Source organism: Trematomus bernacchii, unplaced genomic scaffold, assembly GCF_902827165.1.
Source record: "Trematomus bernacchii unplaced genomic scaffold, fTreBer1.1, whole genome shotgun sequence".
Taxonomy (NCBI): Eukaryota; Metazoa; Chordata; class Actinopteri; order Perciformes; family Nototheniidae; genus Trematomus; species Trematomus bernacchii.
The window spans coordinates 856,807-881,450 of record NW_022987581.1 but is presented as its reverse complement, the minus strand read 5'-3'; the positions used below and the strand labels follow the sequence as shown (position 1 = coordinate 881,450).

The following is a 24,644-nucleotide window of genomic DNA, read 5'->3' as shown; positions in this document are numbered from 1 at the left end:
CACACACACACACACACACACACACACACACACACACACACACACCACGCCCCTCCTCTGGCTCCTCCCCCTCTCAGAGTACCTCCCTGTATAAAAGCCGGTGAGTTTCAGTCTGATCAGAAACAGGTCTGAACACTTTAACTCTCTCTCTGACAGATCCTCACTGCTATGCTGCTGTAGGATGTAGCTGGAACTCTGCAGAGACACACGTTTTTTACTCTAATGCAGGCGCGTTAATGTAGTCCCAAACAAGATATTAAAAAAGCGTTTTTATTAAATCAACATGCAGCCATAAAGACACTGTTTCGCGAATTTGGAAGTTTATTTTAAGTGCTTCAATTCCTATCGAGATGGAAAGCAACACTCCTTAGGATACCGGACGACATGGGCAGATGGGAGTTGACAATGGTGAGTAACACACATACATATACAAATATAAACGGATCGATACATGAGTTACGCTAATCAATAGAGTCTCAGCATTGCTTGGCGTGTAATGTGTTTCCATACAGCCAATCAGAGCGATTCCCTCATGTTATAGGTGTAAATAAATGGTGCTTTTGCTCTATTTATGTACGAGTTCCCATCTCTTTTATATTTAAATACATTTCAAATACAGTAAATCTGCACCATTGCTTGTTGCTTAATGTATTCCCACAGAGCCAATCGGGGTTAATGAGACTCTGTAATGTAATATATATAATTAAATTGTGCTTTTGCTATGTTTTATATGTTTGTAAAGAAACCCCTGGGTCTTAAATCATACTCTTTTTACATTACATTACATTTGAGCGATGTTTTTATACAAAGGGACTTACAAAAAGTGCAATAAACCATGTAGACACAAACTCAGAACAGAAGCTCTTTATATTTAAAAACATTAAAAAAATAACATCTGTAATGTAATCTATCCCATGTCTTATCTGCAGTCCAGAAGTTGTTGTTTTTTACTAAAGCTTCAAACAAGTCTCGCCTCATGTTGTGCCTCGTACAATAATCACATTTAAAACATAGAGACAGGCATCAGTTTTTACTGCAAAATGAATATCTGGCAGTTATTGAAGCACCCAGAAGATTAAAGAATACAATACATATTAAATTGCTTGATATTTCCAAATCATGTTGCCATAAATTACATAAATCCTTGTTTTTATGCAAAATTCAGGCAAAAATATTGACTATTTTATTTTGGGTAGTAACATCAATATAACTCACATTTTAAAACAGTAAGTGTTTTTAAAATACTTTTGTTTTAAGATCCCAGGGTTTTAACTTTCCTCTGATCTGCTAAAACCAATGCTGCAGAATATCATGACCATGACTGTGTTTACTTCCTGTGTCTAAGTCTGTCATTCAAGACAGACATGATCTGCTTTTCCATTCAAACCAAAATGCTGTAGACGCCAACATGGAGGAGTCTTGTGGTTTTGGATCTGGATGTTAGTCGTGCTCAGTACCTCCATCGCTGAGTTACAGTCGGGACACAATGCACAGTTTCTCCTCTGTGGAGAAAACAAACGCTCCCAGTTTCTGTGAGGGACAATGGGGTTTGTGTGATACTGGTTAGCAGACAATGCAGCTACACGTCTGTCTCTGCATGAAGACATTTCAATGATTTGCAAAGTAGGATGCGAGTCCTCCCGTTTACAGTGGATACGCAATTTAAAATCATTGTTGTGAGCAGGCATGACCTTCAGACATTACTGTACATTCAAAAAACTGTTTTGATGGAAGAAGATCACTTGTTTCAAACCCCTTTTGAGACAAGTGATTTTCTACTTTGGAGCATATTGAATGTTGAGTTGTTTTCACTCCTGGGTGTCTGTATGGATTTGTGAATCATTTGCATGTTAACTAGATAGATTAGACAACGTTTTGCAAGACTGGATGTTATACAACACATTTTAAAGGAAGTCTTCTAGTGAAGTGTTCTTGTTATGGCTTTGGTTTGGGCATTGGGATTACAAATTGGGTCAGGAAGTTTGGAAGGCGTGGTATTTTGGAAGTGTCATGAAGGTTTTCATTTACATTTCATCCAAACGTTATGTTTATTCCAAAAAATAGGATTCTGCGAGATTTAGTTTCCCAGAAATGTGAGAATTGCAATTTTGTTGCCCCTGGGAAGTCCTCTATATAATTTAAATGCAGTGTACACAGCTGTATCTGTACCCCTGCCAACATTCACGGCTCTAAAAGTAAATCTTCGGAAGATATTGAAACCCTTCTAACACGTTTTTTTAGGGTGTAAAACGGTGCAATTCTCCACATTCTGAGCAAATACTCTGCAGAATGTATTGTTAAGTCTCAAAAATAAAATTGAACAACATCAAATTGTAAACAAAACCTGTTTTGTCATGCAGGAGAGGTGATTTGACTATGCAAAGGAGAAAGAGAAACCAGTTTTGTTTCCTTGAATTTTGAGCAGTAACCCTTATAATTTAGTTGGTGATTAAGCTTATATACATATTGTTAGGCGGCTTCTTTGGAACTGTTTAATGTATGCGTCACAGCTGTTGTACTTCACATAATCAGAGCCCGAACAAGGCGCTCAGTATTCCTACTCGATAAACCCTGGTGCATTGTGTGTGCCGTGTCAAGTGCTATTGAGCGATCTGGAGGAGCCATGACTCAAACACTCATTAATACGTCTCCACGAGATCAAACAAGGTGTGTTCTCATGTCTGAATATATAACAAAAACCGTATGTCTATACAAAATCATGACCCTTGTTGCTAAACTAGCTTACAGTCGTCCAAGTCTCTTGTTAATTGGTTACTGAGGAATACTTCTGAAAACTTGTTGGCATTTAGGCTGTGTTTTGCATTTGATGTGCTAACCTTTGATAATCCTGTATTTGTCCATAAACATTCATGTGAACCTATAACATTCGGGGACATTTCAGGTTTTTAAATGAAAGTCAGTGGAATAATGGAGTAAGCAAATCCTGCGTAGTTGTATTGGTCCATAAACAAGAACCTATAACGTTCTAGGAAATATCCACTTCCCGTGTAATTGTTAAATGGAAACCAAGCACAGGCTAAAACCAACCTGTAGTGTCAGTTTGCACGCTAAGTTGTTTGTACAGTTATTGGAAATAATGGTCCTGAGTAAGCACATTTAGCCTAGTTTCAGTAATCCATAAATGTTCCCATGAACCTATACAACTCTGGGAAATGTCAGGTTTTCTGTGCAATTGTTGCAATGCAAACCAAGCTCTAGCTAACACCAGCATCTAGAGTTTTTGAGGATCTGATAATTATTACCATCACACACTAAGCTGTTTGTGCAGTATTTGTAGACGTGGTTCTTAGTAAGCAGATTTTGCATAGTTGTTGTGGTTCACATTGGATCAGTGTGAGTTGGGATGTTATGTCACTTGTTTGTGTTCGTTCACCTGGCTGTTTGGCCATGGAGGCTCTCTACTATTTTTGCACCCACCCTCTTACCCTGATGTTTTCACCAAAAACATTTCTACATATACTAGATGTGTGTATTGCACTTGTACATACCTTTGGTACCCGAGCAGAACAGTGAATGGCACATACCTATACAGTTTTTATAAGAAATCACTCCTGCTTGGACTTTTTCACATTTTATTCTTGCAAGAGTAGTTTATTAATGGGTCAAACAATCATCAGCTGGTCCTACTTTTTTGTAATATATTTTGTATTGACATTTGGCAGCAAACAATTACACAGTGTTGTTTCAAGACATAGTAATTGTACATCTTAAGTTTGTCTGTCCGAAAAGCCTTTTTCTTTTTTTACACAAAGATAAAATAAAAACAGTAAAAAGTACGAACATTAGGGACTGATCAGGACTACACAGTAAAATCATACATTTGTAAAAATAAAATCTGGCTTATGAGGTTTTATGAAATCAGTCCACTTTCTCCATCGTGACACAAATAGTTCCAGTTTGTGATTGACAGATCATGTTATCCTCTCCATTTTGTAAATGTCCATTGTAATATCCATCCTTTTTTACTCGCCACCAGCAACAGATTTAATAAATATTATTATTTTTTTTGTCCATTCTTGAGGTATGAGTCCAAAATTCTAAGTCTTACTCTCCATGGGCACATGACATTTGAAAATATCTTGTAAGGCATTATGTATCTCTCTCCAAAAGACCTAAACAAAGAAGGAAACACTTTATAATATACTCTTGCAATATTACTTTCACTTACAAGCAATCATTATTTCCCTTCCCCAGAACCCAGTGCAGGAGTGGGGCGAGGAGTTCGAGGATGGCGCGATTTATGGGATTACTCTTCGTCGAGAACCCGTCCCTTCCTCCCCAAACCCCGGAGAGGAGGGTCCATGTTGTGCTTTTGTTCAGTACCGAACTTGCAAGGTGCGGCGTCTGAAAGCTGCCACCCTGGACCTCCTCGTGAATCAGATCCTCGACCCTGAGAACCCGGAGCAGGACTACAGCCGCATCTTCCTCTCCACATACAGAACCTTCATCAGTACCTCAAAGCTTATAGAGCTGCTCTTTCACAGGTACAATCAATGTTTACATCACTGTATGCCTGTTCTGGTCTTTTCTTCTTAATGTGTCGGTTGGCGTTTTGTGGAATACACTTGTGGGATTTCTTGCCAAAAGTTCAGAAGATTGATACCACTCATGCCTATACAGCAAATGTGAAGCTACGGCTAGCATCTGGTTAGCTTAGCACCAATGAGGTTGAAAATGCTAGCCTGGCTTTGTCAGAAATAGTATTAAAAAAAAAAGTGTACTTAAAAAAAGTGCAGACTTCAATCAGGTGTGTGTACAGCAACTACTGCAATGTTTGATTGATTACATAAGTACAAAACACGATAGCTTGGAGTGCAAATCTTGACAGGAGCAATTTATAATCCTCAAGTCAATTTTCAGGGAATTACCGGAAATTACTCTAGAGGTTTTGGTAGGTCGTTTTTTTTAAGGGTATGTTAAATGTTTCCAGATGTTAACCTAACTGGGTGCTCAGTTAGCTTAGCAACAAACTATTCCTTCAGTGGTAAGAGTTACATATTTCATGTCAGTCCCCCCTAGTTAACATCGTCCATTCAAGCACACTTTTCATAAGTTTCCCTTTGCTTTGGTTGTATGTTTTTATTCCTACTCTGCTAACATTTAGCACAGTTAAACCTGTTCTATGGTTTTCCGATCAGAAAGTACAGGCTCATGTTTGAACATGATGAAGAGCCTCAGGTGAAAACTAATCTCCTTTGTGCTGGATTCTGGGAAAACAACACGGTTGGTGCTTGTTGCTCATGCAGAGTCACCAAGTTGCGTCAGGATCTTTTTATACATTGTGTCGCTGACAAAGCAACCATGTCTTTGATGTAGTAATAAGTACCTAGCAGGTGATCATCATCCTGAGGCTTTCAACAACAACAATTATGGACAGAGTGGTTTTAGACTGTGGTTGGCATGTTTCAAGGTCAGGGTTAGGATAGTTGGAGGGCAGGAGCAAATAGTAATTAAAAGATATACAGAAAACAGCCAAAGGAGTATAAAAAAAAGTACGTTTTTCTTCCCATTAGGGACAATGCTGCCTCAGATCTGGACAACAGTGAATGCTACAACAGGTGGGTTACAGATTTTCTAAAATGTACAGTGTTCTTGAACCTATCCGGGTTAGTTTTAATATATTACTCTGGTGTTGTGTAAGTAGTAATGAATCTCTGCCTCCTCAGCCCTCTCTTGGCCTTTGTCCAGACATGGTTGGATGAGTACAGCGAGGATTTCAGGGACTCTCCCCTTCACCCGGCACTCAGGTTGCTTTTGGATCACCTGAGGATCAGTTCTGCAGTTCATCACAACATGCGGAGCCAACCTAACTTTAGCTCTTTGGCCGGGCAAACTGAGGCACTGCTCAAGACGTTTCAGAACGAAGGTGATCCTCCATTACATGACACGAACAAATGATAAGGCCTTTCTTTTTGCTATACCATCGTACGAAATCTATAAAGACATGCTCACTGTTTCTTAATTTCTGTGTGTGTCTTCAGAAGCTGATAAAGATGTTAGTTCTGCTGATGAGGAGCAAGATGAGGAGGCTTCTGGTGATGAAGATTCAGGATGTGAGAACTCTCCGGATCAAGGTGGATTCATGGAGTTCTCCGCGACAGCCATTGCAGATCAACTCACCCGAATGGACTCGGTATGTGAGAGGATGGAATTTATTTCCACCATTTCTTGGGTTTTACATTCGTAATCAAAGACTAATGATTGGTTTTCATGGCGTTTCAGGCTCTGTTTGTCAAAGTGGTGCCGTACCAGTGTCTGGGATGTGTGTGGTCGCAACGAGACAAGAAGGAAAACATGTCTCCCACCATCCGAGCCACCATTGCGCAGTTCAACGCCGTCACTAACCGGGTCATCATGTCCCTGCTCTGCCAGCCTACAGACGCCAACTTCAGTCCAACTTCCTCCAACGGGCCTCAAACCTCACCGGCTCAAAGGGCCCGCATCATAGAGAAGTGGATCAGAGTAGCACAGGTTAGTGACTAAAGACTTACCCAAAGATAGGACTTATTTAACTAGTCCTTTACAGAGATGGCAAAAGTACACGCATCCTTTACTCAAGTAGAAGTACAGATACTCGTGTTTAAAAATACTCTGGTGAAAGTAGAAGTACTGACTAAACTTCTTTACTCAAGTAAAAGTAAAGAGGGCTTTGAAATGTACTGAAGTAAAAAGTACCCATAACTACCAGCTGTTTTAAAGAGTACCTGACCTCCCTTTATATTAATAGAACAATAATGTCATTGTTAGCTAATGAATGTTTCCATGCTGAACAACGGCAACATGACAACGTTTTCATTGGTCCCTCTTCTTTAGAGAAGACCAGGAAATGATGGATACACGGATCGTGTTCAAATCAATAGGCACGCAATGACTCTAAATAATAATGATCACGCCACCAAACACACATTCAAACTAAAGGAACCAGCCTGTTTGGGAAATGTAAGAAGTAGAAAGTACAGGTATTTGGGTTCAACATGTAAGAAGTAGAAAGTACAGGTATTTGTGTTCAAAATGTAAGAAGTAGAAAGTACAGGTATTTGGGTTCAACATGTAAGAAGTAGAAAGTACAGGTATTTGGGTTCAACATGTAAGAAGTAGAAAGTAAAACAAAATAAGTAGTGGAGTAAAGTACTGATACCAGAACAATTTACTAAAGTACAGTAACAAAGTATTTGTACTCCACTACTTCCCACCTCTGGTCCTTTATCACCATATGCCAACACAAAGCATGGTTAACAATACAATTTGATTTGAAATGAGGTGAATCCACTGAATGCTCGTTGTTTGCTCTGCAGGGTTGTCGTCGGTTGAAGAACTTCTCCTCTCTCAAGGCCATCCTGTCGGCCCTTCAGTCTAATGCAGTTTACAGGCTGAGAAAGACCTGGGCTGCCGTTAACAGGTAGGGTTGGGTTAGAGACGTCTCAAAGGCCACATTTTCTGTCCCTCTCTGTTTCACTTTTATGTTGTTTTGTACATAATCGTCCTTTTAATGAGGACATTGAACCCTCATCGAGTGCAATTCAATGTCACTGACTGAGCAAGTCAGCAAATGCCTTGCTTCTTGGTAACATAAGGGTCATCAACAACGCAGTAAACAATAACTGAAGCATAACTTCATGTTGTTGCTTTAAGGCATTAACATCTGGTCATGTTTTATAGTATTCAAATGTCTAGTTTTGGGCAAAATGGCTGCATATTTAATACATTTTGTCTCGTTGTAGGGATAGCATGGCGACGTTTGATAACCTCTGGGAAACCTTCCCTGATGAGAACTGTGTTCTGACCAACAGAGAGCTCCTGCTGGAGGTGAGAAGGAAAATGTGTTTACAGTGTCTTTGTAATTCAAATCACAAAAAGGTTAAAGGGAGATGGATGTTTCAAATGCAGTTTGAATAGTACACATCTTTACAGCCATTGTCAAGATATCAATGTAAGGAGTAAAGAAAACAGTCTTGCCCACGGTGACGGTGTATAATTAACCTAGTATATCATCAGTGAACTGTAATCTGTGTGTGATTTAAACATAATGTCCCAGGGAAACGTACATTGAACGTTTTGACCTATAGGGAAAAAACTGTAAAAGCCCTCTACATAAAACCCTTTAAACGGTCTTATAAATGTGTCGCATTAACTGGGAAACATAGGAGCCTGGGAACATATATGCACTCCTGATGATACTGTAGTTAATGTGAAATTGTCTCACTGTGTAAAATAATGTAGGTAGATAGAAGATAGTCTACAGTAAATGCTACCTGATAAGGTGGTAATCTTCCTATATATTTCAATAGAAAATATTTTTCCTATGTTTGCATCTAAGCACTGATGTTAACCACCTGTTGCATACAGAGAATAGTACATACAATATGTCACGTATTGAAACCATGTCTGGGAATGATTGTCCTCCTAAGCACATGGATTTCTCTTTTTATAATCATTAAAAAAAGATACATATTTCAAGTTTAATATTTACAGAAATGTTTAACAGAGAGTTAATGGGAAACCAGATGCCTGCAGAACATTGTGTTCCCTCTTTTCTTTTATGAAATCCTCTTAAGGCAGCTGCGTCAGAGGTGACTTTTGTCTAGTGAAAGGACTCTAAAGTCAATAGATCATAGAAAGACTGGTATTATCTGCACATACACAGAAGTATTCATTGCTTTAAAATACCATCCAAAGATATCTACTTGGAGTTCTTTCTAAATGTCCCACTTTTGTTAACTTCTTCTCCTTTTCACTTTCCAATATACTGTAGTTGCATCATTCAGGTGCAGCCCTTTTATCAAAGGAAGCATTTCTCTGTTTAAACTCAGTGACTCACACATTTGCTTACAGCCTAATCACTGCTTTTCATAGATATAACATACAAAGACTTCAGAGAGAAAGCTTGAAAGTGGCCTCCCTCCCTTTCCGCAAGATAATAATTAAACAGGAAATCCAAGTTAATGTATAATAAGTGTTATTCTTGTGTTGAAGAACCTGCTTCACAAGCATTTATGTATTTTGTCCAGTCTGCTCCTTCATTCAAACAAAAATATGCTGGTAAGGTTAAGTCATTTAAAATATCACCTCCAACTGAATATAGCTCTGTCTGACCTACTTCCACAGGATGGAGGCGCGGCGGCTGTAAATAACATTTCCCCAAAGATATCGAAGAGGTGTCCGATCCCCCAGACAGATGGTAAGCCATATCTCAGGATCAGAAAGGATTGAGATATGTTGAAGCCGAGAGCCAGATGTGATACATTTGCTTTTTCACAATGTTCATTTTTCTTGTGATATTGTCATTTTTTTCTCAACCTGGGGCAGGGCTTAGTTTCAGCTTTTCACAATCTCACATGCAACCCTATTATACAACGTTAAAAGCCACCAGAGAGCGGATTTCACTCAGTGTGGGTGGAGTATGTCTGGCATGGCAGATACCCAAACCTATGTTTAGCCTCGCTCTGAGCTGAACAAGTTTCAAATGGCCCCAGATCACCGGGATTATAGGACGGTAATAATAGACCAGACTGGGGTCTTTTATGAGTCATATGCACATTCTCCTGGGCCGTAACATGAACCCACAGTGCTGCTAAATGGGATTTGCCTTGTGTGAATGCATTAAATTAAAAAAAAGCTAATGACTGTGTTAAAAGGACACAAATAACCACACACAGTGACACAGGAAACTTTAACCCTTCTTCCATGTTTCTCTGCAGAGTACCTCCAGTGGAGTGGTTCCTTACCTGGGCACATATCTGACTGTCCTCACCATGCTGGACACTGCTCTGTTAGACACTGTGGAGGTAAATAATGTAGCCTTAATACAGTTCCTCTGTTTAATATTTGACAGTGTTAACATTCAATAGTTAGATATATACTGTGTACAGTAAAATATGTCATGTATTTTGCCCAAGTAATAGGTTACACTTTACTTCAATCCCTCCTTTTCTGCATTTGTAAGGAGTATGCTAGTTGTATTACTTTGTTTTGCTAGTTGCAGTCTGCTTAAATACAATTTAATTTTCAAATTCAAACCAATATGACAAATGAATTAACAATTTCATAAATGTTAATGTAATCTAAAGGTAGCTTTACTTCAGATCATTATGTGAATTCAATGGGATTCAAAATGGTAGCTACAAAAGCTAAGCTAACGTTAGCTACCCTTAGCAGGTGTTTAGTCAAGTTTTTATTAGTTACCGACTCATTTAGCTACTCCAACAATATTAACTAAATGACTAAGATGTCAGTTCAACCAAATGTATATGTTATCTTATTTACAGAGCTAACGAAAATTGACATAAGTACATTTCGTTTTAGCTATCTCATCAGCTAGCTTGATATTAGCCTTCTTGTTTTAGCTTTCTAGTAGTAGTATTTGGTTGTGTATACATATTGGAAACATCTACATGACATTTCGATTACCTTCATTACAGCTGTGTTATTATATTATCATATTGTTATGAAGGATTCACAGGAGGTATTGCTATTAAAAAATATACAACATGTTAAAGACCATTTAAGTGACATTTAGATATAGCCTACTGCTCTTAATAATAAATAGGGACGTTAGGAAAAAAACAATAAAAAATAACAAATTATACTATTACTTGATCCAATAAAGCATTGTTATATTCAATATACATTCTTTCTCTTTTGACAGGGTGGGCTTATAAACTTTGAGAAGAGGAGAAGGGTAAGTGGTTCCTCTTTGTGCCGTATTTTATGTATTCACTTTTTTAACAAAACAAAGTACAAAGTGTCCACGTACATTTCTGTCAGCACTGACTTAATGGTGTAGCTGGGTGTGTGCAGTATATTTGCATTGTCAGAATAAACAGGGACATTTTGTCTTTTCATTAGGACATGATGAAAGCTAAAGAAATGTTTAAACAAATTCAATTCAAATTCATAGGTTTTATTGTCATATGCACATAAGCTACAGTGTAGAAATGGCAATGAAATTCTTCTGACCTGAGCTCCTCCAACAATGCAACATGTATAATGAAATACAAAATAAATAATAGTGCAAGAAGTCTATATACACGTAAATAGAATATGATATGTACAAGAACAGAATATGAAATTAAATAATGTACATTAAGACTAAATTAAATACGTCCTTTGTCTCCCTGCAGGAGTTTGATGTTTTGTCTCAGATCCGTGTGCTGCAGGTGTCCTGCTCCCAGTACAACCTGCCCCATCACTCCAGAATCTCTGCCTGGCTGCGGGGAAACAAGCTGCTCACAGACCTGGAGAGGTGAGCTTCTTTTTTTTAACTTTGTTTATTGGGTTTTTTCAACAGCATACAGTTATTCTATCAGAGCATGTATCAAAAGTAAGTAAACAAATCTTCACTTTATAGAAAAATAGGTAGAGTAACAATGTAAATACCGCTTAATACCAAACAAAATCCCACACAGACAGAAGACAAACAGACATACAAAAACAGACAGACAACAAATAAGTGAATAGAAAACCAGTCAGCTAAGACAAAAATGTCAATAATAAACAATAAATGTCAGTACGGCAGCACCTCCTCCCCGTGACAACCCGTTCAGTGTTGGGTGGAGAGGTGAGCTTCAATAAAAAGTGGTTTAATATTCCCATCATACCCCTGTGATCGGATCCCAAGCAGAGGGGAACGCCTGCTGAAAACCCAATAAAAGTTTAGTTGCATAATCTGAATTATGTGTTGTTAAAATTCTTCTGCGGTCAATAAAACCTCTCGATATGGCCAAATGAACGTGCGTTGCTTTTATAATTTTCCATTGAATTAGGTGCAGCATCAATCAAAGTGTCCTGTTAAACTGAGTATTGGCGTCTGGTCAGTTAATCCGTTTTTATTATCAGTGGATAACAAGGATCTCACCTTGTCATAAAGAAGCCATTCCTTTGACATTTATATTGTAATAATTAACTAGTATAACTCTATGAATGTATAAGAAGGCTGAACAAATACAAGAAGAAGTCTGCTATCTGCAGAAAAAAAAGCAAAAATTATATAATTACCAGAGCAGTTATGAACCTATGCCAAATAGTAGAAGTGTCCATTTACAATAAATAATACACAATGCATAAAGTTACAATTTGTTATTAACAACATTGTTTTAAAATGGACAAGAACGATGTGATAAATAGACAAATGACAACAACAAATGTTTTACATTTGTTTTTGTTAAATTATTACTGCCTCTATTGTCACCCCAGATTTTCCTGATTAGTGTTTGTATTTAATTTTATGTCCAAAAAATAAGTGATATACTATTTGCTGCCACAATACTTTAAATGTAGGAAATGTTATTACAAGTGCTTAACAAAAAAGACAATATATGATCATTTTAAAGTCAAATAAAACATGGGCTGTAAAGAATAATAGAAACCTGAGAATTGGCTAGAATTTACAAGTGAAAATAACTATATTTACAAAAAGATAAATATGAAAATGATGTCAAAATGTTCCCAGTAAAAACAACATTTTCCTCAGTAAATTAATATATATTTTTGTTCCAGCTATGACCTGTCGAGGCAGCTGGAGCCTCCGGTGGATCTGTGTTCTCCGACCTCCTGGAGACACCGCACGCTCACAAAGAAACTCTCCTCGTGAGTATGCTGCTGCGCTCGCTGTTTAAATGTGCAAACTCATACAGCACATGCACATGTTACTATGCACACACACTCACACACACACACACCTTTAAACAACACCTGAACACTAAAGTCACAGTGGGTGCAGAGAGTGTTCACGTTGCTACAACAAGATGTAATCTGTTGTTAAGGAGTGTGATTTGTTGTATGAAGTGTTTACACACACAAAATGAATTCTACAGGTAATAAAGTCGGGCTGTTCTGAATAGTTTAAATATTTTCCCATATTTATTTGTTTTGTTAAAAGTCCATATTTCTGCACAGTTACCGATAAATCTGAGGCTAGACCAGTATTATAAGTATTATATTATTTTTTACAATTAGATCCTAGTGGTGCTTAGGATTATATTTATATTTATACAACCCCAAATATAAAAAAAGAAATCTAGGCAACCATATAGTAATATAAAAAAACGTGATTACAAAAATGTGTATTCATGTTGAGGAAAAATGTGCGATATATCCAAAATTAAATAAATTCAGTTATCAATTAATAAAGGTGAATTCATAATCCAATTTAATGACCTTATTTATATTGAAGATGACTTGATTTGAGGATTTTATTATTATGTTCAAGAAAAATACACTACATCATCACACTAAATAAAAACAGAGACAAACCATTGAAGCTTCATTATGAAATCATTATGAATACTTTAATTGTAAATAAACTTGATTTAAAAAAAAAATTAAAAAAGTTACCAACACTTGTGATGTATGTTTGTACAGCCCTTTATTGCAGCATTATTGTTGTCTTTGACTGGTTCTCATGGTGTCTCTCTCTCCTCAGCCTCCTCACAGTGAGCGACGGCTCTAAAAAGGTCCCGGCCGATCAGATCAGCGTCTCCTCCTCCGGGTCCAGCGGCTCAGAGATGGAGGATCTGTCCTGCCCAAACTCCACCTGCTCCATCGGGCTGCAGGTAAACAGCTGCTTGTGTGTGTGTGTGTGTGTGTGTGTGTGTGTGTGTGTGTGTGTGTGTGTTCTGTCTGTACTCTGTCCTCAACACAGTGCTGTCACTGTTTGTCACGCTTCATCTCATGAGCCTCTGTGTTCAGAGAAACAGCCTCTGTTTACACGTCACAAACAATCGTCTGGCTTCAGGCTTTAGGCATCTGTAGAAACGTCCGGCACGTTTCTACAGACACCCTTTTTGACCTAAAGTACTTGTGTCACACCTGGAATAGGACTACAACTAACACGTCTGCAACCATTATCACATTTTATTTACAAAGCCCAATGTCACAAACACATTGGTCTCAGTGGGCTTTACAGATCAACAAACATGAAGGACATTATACAAATAAAATAATGTGTGACAAGTGTGGTCCTTATTCTACGGTGTGACATTTCTTTTTTTGAGCTTAGTGAAAAAAAGTCATAAAATTCTGAGATAAAAGTCAGATTTTCCCCCAAAATTATATATTTTTTCTTAAAATTATTTTAATAAATAATAATAGTTATAAGAAAATAATATAGTACATATATGACATTCATTTCATAAGCTGAATTATATAAATAGGTTTTCAGCTAAATGTTAGTTAGAGTTTTAAAAAAGGAAATGGGCTCCACTGAATAACTCTAAACTACATTTAGTTGTCTAATAGCGCATTTCCACTACAGGGCCTCGCTCGGTATGGCTAGGCCTTGTTAGGACTGGCTCACTTTATGCTGCGTTTCCATTACAGTTTAGTAGCTGGGGCAGTAACTATAGTAACGCAGTGTAGGCGGAGCCGTGACGTCATCTTCAATGAGAACCACAGAAAACCAACACAGCCGTTAGCTGTTAGCACTCAGAGCTCACAGCTCCTCATATCTGTTCAGAAACTAGACAACAGTTAAACAAGTACAAACCACAGACCAGAGATGGAGTACCGATTTTCGGGACTCGTGACTCGACTCGGACTCGCGCACTGATTGACGCGACTCGGACTTGGACTCGTGAATTATCACGTACGCTGACTTGGACTCGGACTCTGACTCGTGAATTTCCCCCCCCACGATGACTCGGACTCGACTTGTACATTGACGCTCCGACTTGGACTCGGACTCGGACTCGAGCAAGTTTTCTATGGAGTCTGATGTCCTCTATCCTGGCGTGTGCACCGGCTGCGAGGCGAGTTCACGTACTGGGCCCCGCTATTCCAGTCTAAAGATGTCTAGAGACACACCCCGCATCGTGCTGTATGCTTTCACACATTCTGCTTCCACATTGGAAAAGAGCAGCGCAAAATGCTCTATGTGGAAACAATATTGAAGAGAAGGCTCCGTAACACATTACTCTAAACATCGAGTTCAGACATATAGGCTGTCTTGAACACTATCATCAGACTAACGTGATCTAATCAATAAATAAAGATTCAGCCGATAACACGAAAGCACATGGCTACTTAACATGCAGAATGACTCATTTTGCATGTTAAGTAGCCATGTGCTTTCTGGGGCTAAATCTTCATCAGTAAACCGATTTAACCGGTAAAAGTTCCTTCAAAATAAGAGTCCCGATCTTATTACTATCAAAATAAAAGTGCAAAACGAAAACTTTACCATAGGAAAATATTGGCTTACAAATATAATCACTTCTCTAAAAGGTAACTCATTTTAAACATAGTTTATTTATATATAATAATAATAATATTAATATTAGTAATAAGCTTTATATATTTGTATAGCACCTATTACAAGAATTGTAGCCAAACTGGCTTCACAGCAGTTCAATAGACAGATTAGTATAACATGACAGGATAAAAGCAATGTAGAGGAGCAGCTACATTTCAACACATATATCCACGAAGATTAATACATGAAGACTTGTGACTCGGACTTGACTTGGACTCTTCTTAGGTGACTCGGACTTGGACTCGGACTCGAACACAGGTAATGATGACTCGGACTCGACTCGGACACTCCTTGGGTGACTCGGACTTGGACTCGGACTCGACTACGACTCTCCCTTGGTGACTCGGACTTGGACTCGGACTCGACTACGACTCTCCCTTGGTGACTCGGACTTGGACTCGGACTCGACTACGACTCTCCCTTGGTGACTCGGACTCGAAGAGTGGTGACTCGAGAGTGACTTGGACTCGTGAATTGGTGACTTGACCACAACACTGCCACAGACTGCCTGTGTCATGGCGAATACAGTCGCTGGTTTATTTATGTCTGTATAGGCCGTTGTTCTGAGTGTGGACGGTCGGAGCATACAGATGTAGCACTTCATTTCAGACCCCTACCCGTGCGGGTCCGTGATCTGCACGGGGTGGGCCCCTGCTGAAAAGGAAAACCCCCGCAGGACTTGATACGCCCCCTTGATAAATACATTTAATTATAATGAAACCAGCTGCAATGGATCATGGATCCACCAGGGGGTGCAGTGATTAAAAAGCTGCCACAGTGGAACTCTTGTGAAATAAAAAATAAACAGCTGATATAGTAGAGAGTATAGCAGATATTTGTTAAGCTCCATGTCACGGATAGGATCATATTCTGTGCTAAATAAGAGACATGTAATCATTTACAAAACATCACCATGTTTTTATTTAACAAAATAATGTTGTTTAATCCACGTTGGTGTAAGTACAAAACCATCGCTATGTTTTTTTGTCAGGAAATGCAGACCGGCTCATACAAACGATTTGTAATCATCATCCTCACGATCATTTCATGTATCATATGTTCGCCGAATTGAAATGAATGCACTAATGCATGTAGTTTAATCCACGTGAGTTTACAACTACAAAAATAATCGGTTTGTTTTTATATCACATCCGACCGGCTCTCACTACCGATAATCCTAATCCCACGGGCAAACAATAATATGTACAGTGTTAATAGTTTACTGTATTATTAGTGTCTAATATTACTGCTATAACAATCACACATTGAGTTGTTAAAATCAGACCGTTGTTTTTTTTTAAACAGTCTGAATGAAACGGCAGCTCTCAGGTGATCAGCTGTGTGGCCCATCAGCCACAGCTCTCTCACCCCCCCCCCCCCCCCCCCCCCGATCTTTCTTCTCCAGCAGTTAAGTTAACTGTCGGTTACTCTGAGTGACAAGTTAGTGAAGTAACACTTTTTTTTTTGTGAGTCACGACCTGGCTGTTTCATTCTAACATAACGCTCCAAATATTACTGTTTCCACTCGGACTTCAATACAGCTACACCATTGTTTGGTTTCCATGGTAACGCGTCTCTTTAGTACAACTCTACCCTCTGCTCACTCCTTTCCTGTAAATTAAACTAAACAGGTCCAGCCCACACATATGGCAGCGCAGTTGTCTTCTGTTGTAACAACAATAACATTATAAATAGTAACATAGCTGAACATGGTATTGCACATTTAGCTTTGAGTGTTACTGACCTGAGATGTTTTCATTACATGAATTAAGGTGACTGAGGCTTTTTAACATAGACTTTTCAGTGTCCCACATTTTGCACAGAACTGTCCCACATTAGGAAATGCAGATTGTCTGAGACAACTTGGCACTAAGAGTACTGATATGTCTACCATTTCTTTTATGAGTGTAATATCTGCATTTTCTCTTTTGGTTTGATTAGGACACATCCTGGGGATTGTGTTTACAAACATTGACCATACCGTTCACCAGCCCCCACCCCCCTATGTCGCCTACTTTATGTTGATTTTTGACTTTGTTTAGAGCAGTGAATTCTCTTCCTCTCTGCAGCAGAGAGCTAAGCGCTGTCAGACCGGACCTAACCCTAACCCTGAAAAGTATTATCTGAAATTAATCATTATGTTATTAGTATTAAATACATATAAGTGTTTTTACAACTTGTATTTAGAAATACTCTGTTGTAATTATTGATGCATAAATGTGTTCATCCATTCAATGTGGCATCTGCTATAATGTGGTTAATGTATGATATTACTTAATAATACAATACACTATATAATATATGATATGATAATTACATTTTAATTTGATTCATTTCTGATTTCATAGTTTCTCATTATTATTATTTTTATTTTTATCGCTGATCTTATTTTTGATTTTATTAATCTGTGTGAATCTGTGCTGTCCTGTTTTTCACTCTCACCCTGTTGCTGTTTGAACTACTGAATTACGGGGATTAATAAAGGTCCATCTTATCTTAATGTATAAGTTGATTTACTTCGATCTACTGTACTGTGTAAAAACACCACAACAATATTACAAAAAATATACTGCATAAAGCAAACTATTGTAAAGGTAAAAGTATGAGCATAAAAAATAAAGAAGTGTAAACATTTACATTATTATGATTATTTAATATATAAAGACTATATATTATTGAATTACAATTAAGATAATAAGATTAGATATACTTTATTTTATCTAAAATATTGATGTTTTTTCGTTATAGCATCTTGTGAAAACCATAACAAATAAGTGATTAAATGCTACAGTATTCAGCAACACGACTGCAGAGCTGCAAACACTGCAAACAGACTAAGGTCTACAACACCAAGTTGTCTTTGTGTATTTGTGAATGAAGCGCCATCTCATGGTTAAATCCTGTAATGGAACAAATGGGGAAATTTGGCAACGCCCTCTAGCAATTTGGCAACGCCCCCAGCCACTGGGATCCGCTGGGTTTTTGTTTGGGACACACCCATTGGAGTCCTATCTGGAGTGCTACGTCTGTATACTGCGTTAGCTTAGCCGATCTCCATTCAGAAAACACGCATTTTAAAAGGTTTTTCGCCTGCCGTCTGTCTGCAGACTTGTCAAAGCATTAATTCATGGTTTTTACTAACCGGTATCAGTATGTTGTTACTTCGGCATCATTTTGAAACGTGTATTACAATTAAATCACGGTCAAATATGTTCATCTTGTTGTAGTTGTAGCCCCCTTACCAGCGATGCTCTCTCTAGTTTAGCATACTCAGCCCGACTCAGCCTGGTTGTTGGCCCGGGAAGAACCTCGATTTTATGGGGCCAGAAAAACTGTGAAATAGTACCTGCTAGCCAATAATACGCTAAGTGGAAACGCAACCAAAAACGAGCCCGGCACGGCACGGCACGGCACGCTTAAAGCGAGCTCCGCGCTGTAGTGGAAATGCGCCATCAGTACCTGTACTCTGTGCAATGACAGTAAAGTAATCTAATCTAATAACATTGGGATGTGTTCTCTGCAGAAGTCATTCATGAAACATTACAAATAATTAGAGAATAGTTCCCATCACCCTCATTAATAATCACCCTCCCTTTTCTTCTCTATTCTCCACAGTCTTTTCACGGCTCCTGCACCAACGTGTCTGAAGCCTTCTCCTCTTCCTCCTCTTTACCCTCCCCCTGCTCCTTTGCTGCCTCCTCTCCAGACTCCTCCACTCCTTCCTCCTCTTTATCCTCCCCCTGCTCCTCTGCTGCCTCCTCTCCAGACTCCTCCACTCCTTCCTCCTCTTCCTCCCCCTGTGGGACCGGTGCTCGTCCGAAGCCCCCCCCCCCCTCCTCCCAGCACAAGCGCTCGGTGTCGATGACGTCGCTGCCGCTGTACAACCGCCAGGTGGCCGACTCGTGCATCGTGAGGGTCAGCGTGGAGCTGGGTCAGAGCAACGGGAACATGTACAAGAGCATCCTGGTGAGTGTATACCCAGCACTGATTTAACGTGAAAGGATTAGGGTCAAATGTGAACGTCTTATTTCAGTTGGGACTTTTCCAACTTCGTTTTTTCCAATCCAAATGTATTTATATAGCACATTTAAAAACAACAGAGTTGACCAAAGTGCTGTACATCAATACATATATAAAAAGGAAGCATACATTTAGACAAAACCGATAGGACAAAAAGAAACTAATGTAAAAGTACGAGACAATAAAACCATACTTATAGCCACAGACTGAAAAAAAAGTTGAACTCGGATATGACTCATTTATTAATATTATAATAATTAGAAAATATATATTCAGGGTGTCCGCGGGGTCTTAAAAAGTATTAAAAGTTGATAAATCAATTTAGCGAAAATTAAGCCTATTAAACAGCATTTTCCAAGGTATTCCATGTTGTAGCTTGTTTTCAATAAGTATATAAATTGTCCAAAGAGGTTGTATTCTACAGTCTGCCTGAATGTAATCATTGCGTAGGTGTGTAGTGTGATTCTGTGTAGTTTATTTATGGCATCCCGTTGGATTTGACGTCATCTGAACAGGACATCGCGCGCTCACTGCTTGATAGCGCGCGAAGGTCCGTTTAGGCCGGTTGCTAAGCAACATCGTTATGGGGAAATGCAAGTCTGCGTCCAAATGGTTGGAAGATAAGGAGGAAGGACAATCAATACTGTATATAGTCAATGTGAGGTAAAGTGTGTCGCCAAGGTAACCGGTTAAAACTCCAAGTGGCGATGAGGTCTTAAAATGTATGGAAAGGGTCTTAAAAAAGGTCTTACATTTGACTTCAGGATACCCTGATATATATATATAAACATAGGAAGTTAAGTGAAAACTGTTCAAATATGCAATAAAGATGAAATAAAATATCTATGTAATAAAGGATTGAATGTAAACATTTGCATTTAAAGATATTACAAAATAAAATGACAATAAAAATAACAAATAAACGTGCACAATATATACAATGCGTTACAGTATGTTATTGCTAGTTTAATCAAAAAATCGCCCTTAAGGACATAATAATTGAATCAATAATGAATGTATGTATGTGTATATATGTTAATCAACAAGTAAAGCAGATTAATAATAATAACAATAATTAATAATAATGATAATTATTTATAGATTATAAATAAATAGTTTAGGGACAAGGGGGTGAAATTAAATAAGTTATACTTCTTCTCACTCCTTATCGAACACTAGATGTGGGACTGTTTATGTTGCTGTTGTTGTTGTTGTTGTAAATGTCACTTTGTTTTGTTTTCTCTTACATGACTATGCACTGCAACATTTTTAGTTTTGTAATTATTTATTTTACTTGTTCGAAATAAATGTATCAATCAATCAATAAATTTGATTTAAAAATTAGACAGAGATTTTTCTTAAAAACCAAAATAAGCCAATTACTTCGCTAAAACGTATAAAAGTCACATCTATCAAAGCTCCTTAACAATAGCGTTTTTTTAATGGTTTTTCATTTCTAGTTGACGAGCCAGGATAAAACGGCGCACGTGATCCAGAGAGCGTTGGAGAAACACCACCTGGAGCTCATGGACTGGCAGGACTTCACGCTGACGCAGCTCATCTCCTCAGAGAGAGGTCAGAATACACTCTCCTTTCTAAATACAATGAATAAAGTGCTGAAAATAAGACTAATTTTGACGATATTTCCTGTGTTTTTGTTTGCAGAGTTGCTCATACCGGACAAAGCCAACGTCTTCTACGCCATGTCCACAACGGCAAACTTTGACTTTGTTTTACGCCAATACCCAAAAGGCCAGAAGAAACCTCTGAGGGCCACGTGTAGTCTCGGACGAAACACAAAGTGAAATCCTGCACCTGGATGATGGGACTCTCGTTGAAAATTATATTAATTTTTAATGATTATTTTATATGAAAAGATGGCTCTCTACGATGGTCCGTCCTTTTTTTTTCAAAGAGGTTTTTATGTGGAATGAAGATAATGCAGAAGCACTTTAATGAAGGAGAACAGAGACAACAATGATCTGGATCGGACATCTTTTATTTCCTTGTGGAATAAACTTGGATCCTTAAAAAAAAACATTCCTTGACTCTTCCTGAGATATTTGGATCACATGTTCAAACACTGATTGATTTGAAAGGGGCTGTCTGAAACCAGAGCCCAGTCTGTTCTGATTGGTCAACCGCTTTGAGATGTCCCGCCCCTTAGCCTATCACGTACAATGTGTTGGAGCGCTAGCCAATAGAAGCGTGAGTGGAGATATCACTATGTTCAGGAAGAAAACAAAGGAGTTCAATGGAGGCATGGGGGGGGGGGGGGACACACAGGGATTTTAGCCTTTGCAGACCATTTACATGCACTAAAACCTATATAACACACTACCGGAAAGGGAAACCCCTAAAAGCCTAACGGGGTCTCTTTAATTCTCGATCAAACCGTGCTACCTGTGTCGGTGACCTAGCTTGAACATTGTATAAATGCCGGTGCCATTAATAACCTGTGTGTTAAAAAGGGAATGGGGGTCAGATTGTGTCAAGGGCTGATAATGAACTCATGAAGCCCCTCAGCAACTCAACATGAAATACCTGGTGCCATCTGAGGGTCATTCTCACTTTGGATCACTGGGTACGTCTCACTTCTCTTATTTTTCATTTCCTTGCTCCTCGGGCTCGGTATCACCGGAAGTTGATTTGTCTGCGCCATCTTGAGTACCGTCCCAGTGGCCTTATTTGTGCCGGAGGACCGAGGATCGAGGAGCGATAATCGAGGAACTACCAGACCATCCTCCGGTGAAATCCTCAGACACTCGCCCCGCCCCCTTACTGTGTATCGCTCACTGATTGGACAATGCACTGATCTGGCTGCTGTCAGACGATCAGCTGTGCGGCGTCATCACAAACGGACGTGGCTTCACGTGACGCTCCGGAGGAAACGACGTCCCATTGCTCTTAAAACTAATTTCCCTGCTTCTCGTGGTTTCCTTGCGTCTCTCCATGCTTCCTTGGTGGGAGGGACTAGTCGCAGGGAAACCACGCAAGTGAGGGACGCAAGGAATCCATTTAACCGAAGTGAGACACTGTGTACCCGGCGAGTCCCAACATGTCATCTCATCAGCCCCGACTGGAAGAACGGCATTCCTGCGACGAGATGTCAACAGGATTTACACGTGCAAATTTCTAATGTATCTACATGAGAGGATAATAAGAGTGTGTGCTTTCAGTGGTAGTGTTAGTATAGTAAGATTAATTTCTGTATTTACACATTGTGGCGACTCACTATGTGTATTGAGAGGGATGATTCAGATGTTTTAAAATGGGGTTGAATGAGGTACTTCTCCATAGTCTGTGTATCACCTACAGTAGATGACCCAATACAGACTAAAACCAGTACAAAATGAGACATTCATTAATCTGTAAACCCCCAGAAGTCCCTGGTGTCTGAACAAATGTTGGTATAAAAAAACTACCCCATCCTAAAACACTTTAACTATCCATTGACTGGGTTGAACAGTACATAACAAAGTTTATTTTAACACTGATTTTATAACAAAGGTTCTAATTTTTCAGACGAATTCTGAGAATAGTAAAAAATAATGACAATATTTTAAGATGTTTTGTTTTATTTAACGTTGTGATTCGGACTTGTGAAGCCTGGATGTAAGTGGTGCTTAAATGGCTTGATTTTAAAGCCTCGCGTGGCGTTCAGATAAAATCATTTCAATGACGTCAATTAACCCCAAGACTGTCGTAGGTAGCACAGCTGATAGTGATCGTCCCGCTGCAGGGAGTTTCTGCAGAGAGAAACGGGAACACATTGAACAGAAACACTTGATAAAATCACACGTTTGATCACTCGAAAGTCCTCTGAGTCGAACGCCTGCAGAGGAACAGATCTGGGGCTTTGAAACAGCTTCTCTAATAATGAAGTCTCTGTCACAGTTGTAAAACTAAGAAATAAACGGTTTGAAAAATCTTATTTCATATGTGAATATTTCCACACTGTACCAATAAATACTTCATCAGTCCTTTTTGTCTGCCGCCCTCATGGGTTAAATGTTTTCTTCCTTTTCATCAGAGGTTGGAAGTAACTAAGTACATTTACTGAAGTAACATTTTGAGTTTCTTGTACTTAACTTGAGTATTTCCATGTTCTACTACTTTGTACTTCTACTCCACTACAGTTCAGAGGTACATGGTGTACTTTTACTCCACTACATGTATTTAATACCTTTAGTTACTTCACAGATGTGGATGAATGATGTGAAATATAATCAAGTGTTAAATCAGACTTTAGTTCCACCTGGAGTAAATCCACAAGCTACCCTGCAGTATACAAAGTCATTCAAACTAGCTGCACCTTTACCAGCTTTGAGAACACTTTCATGATCAATCATAAAACATATCATATATATTATTCTGAAATGGACCAATCTGCACAATGACTACTTTTACTGTCGCTACTTTCACTATATTTTGATGATAATACTTTTCTACTTTTACTTGAGGAACATTTTGAATGCAGGACTTTTACTGTAACAGAGTATTCCTACACTCTGGTACTTCTACTTTTACTCAAGTACAAGATCTGAGTACTTCTACTTGTACTCAAGTACAAGATCTGAGTACTTCTACTTTTACTCAAGTGCAAGATCTGAGTACTTCTACTTTTACTCAAGTATAAGATCTGAGTACTTCCACTTTTACTCAAGTACAAGATCTGAGTACTTCTACTTGTACTCAAGTACAAGATCTGAGTACTTCTACTTTTACTCAAGTGCAATATCTTGAGTACTTCTACTTTTACTCAAGTATAAGATCTGAGTACTTCTACTTTTACTCAAGTGCAATATCTTGAGTACTTCTACTTTTACTCAAGTACAAGATCTGAGTACTTCTACTTTTACTCAAGTACAAGATCTGAGTACTTCCACTTTTACTCAAGTACAAGATCTGAGTACTTCTACTTTTACTCAAGTACAAGATCTGAGTACTTAAACTTTTACTCAAGTACAAGATCTGAATACTTCTACTTTTACTCAAGTACAAGATCTGAGTACTTCTACTTTTACTCAAGTGCAAGATCTGAGTACTTCTACTTTTACTCAAGTACTTCTCCCACCTCTGCTTTCATAGCTTAAAAAGTACACATTCAGAGTAAAAACAATAAACATATATATATTTACTGTTGCACATAAAGTTGGAATAATTTTAGTTTTCAGACACATTCCTCTTTTAATAATGGTTTCATTTTCACTGTGATATGTTTGGAAGAGATAGATCATAACGTTTTCAGAAGATATCAACTTTATCTATCAAGAATAAATCACATTGTCAAAATTATTTCATGAGATACAAAAATATTGTATTCCAACTTCCTGGGCAACAGTGTATGTATAAA

General features: G+C 38.5%; 1 protein-coding gene across 1 annotated transcript; it reads left to right on the top strand.

The window, feature by feature from the left end:
• Positions 1 to 134: 134 nt before the first annotated feature.
• LOC117479989 (ral guanine nucleotide dissociation stimulator-like 1) lies at positions 135 to 21,328 on the top strand. Its single transcript, XM_034127120.1, is given in 18 exon segments — positions 135 to 408; positions 4,216 to 4,505; positions 5,535 to 5,579; positions 5,688 to 5,887; positions 6,003 to 6,154; positions 6,244 to 6,492; positions 7,317 to 7,420; positions 7,743 to 7,827; positions 9,127 to 9,186; positions 9,188 to 9,199; positions 9,720 to 9,806; positions 10,667 to 10,699; positions 11,142 to 11,263; positions 12,517 to 12,606; positions 13,442 to 13,571; positions 18,884 to 19,234; positions 20,749 to 20,863; positions 20,954 to 21,328. Coding segments are annotated over 18 exon segments (2,289 nt in total). The 5' UTR covers positions 135 to 384; the 3' UTR covers positions 21,094 to 21,328.
• Positions 21,329 to 24,644: the final 3,316 nt, after the last annotated feature.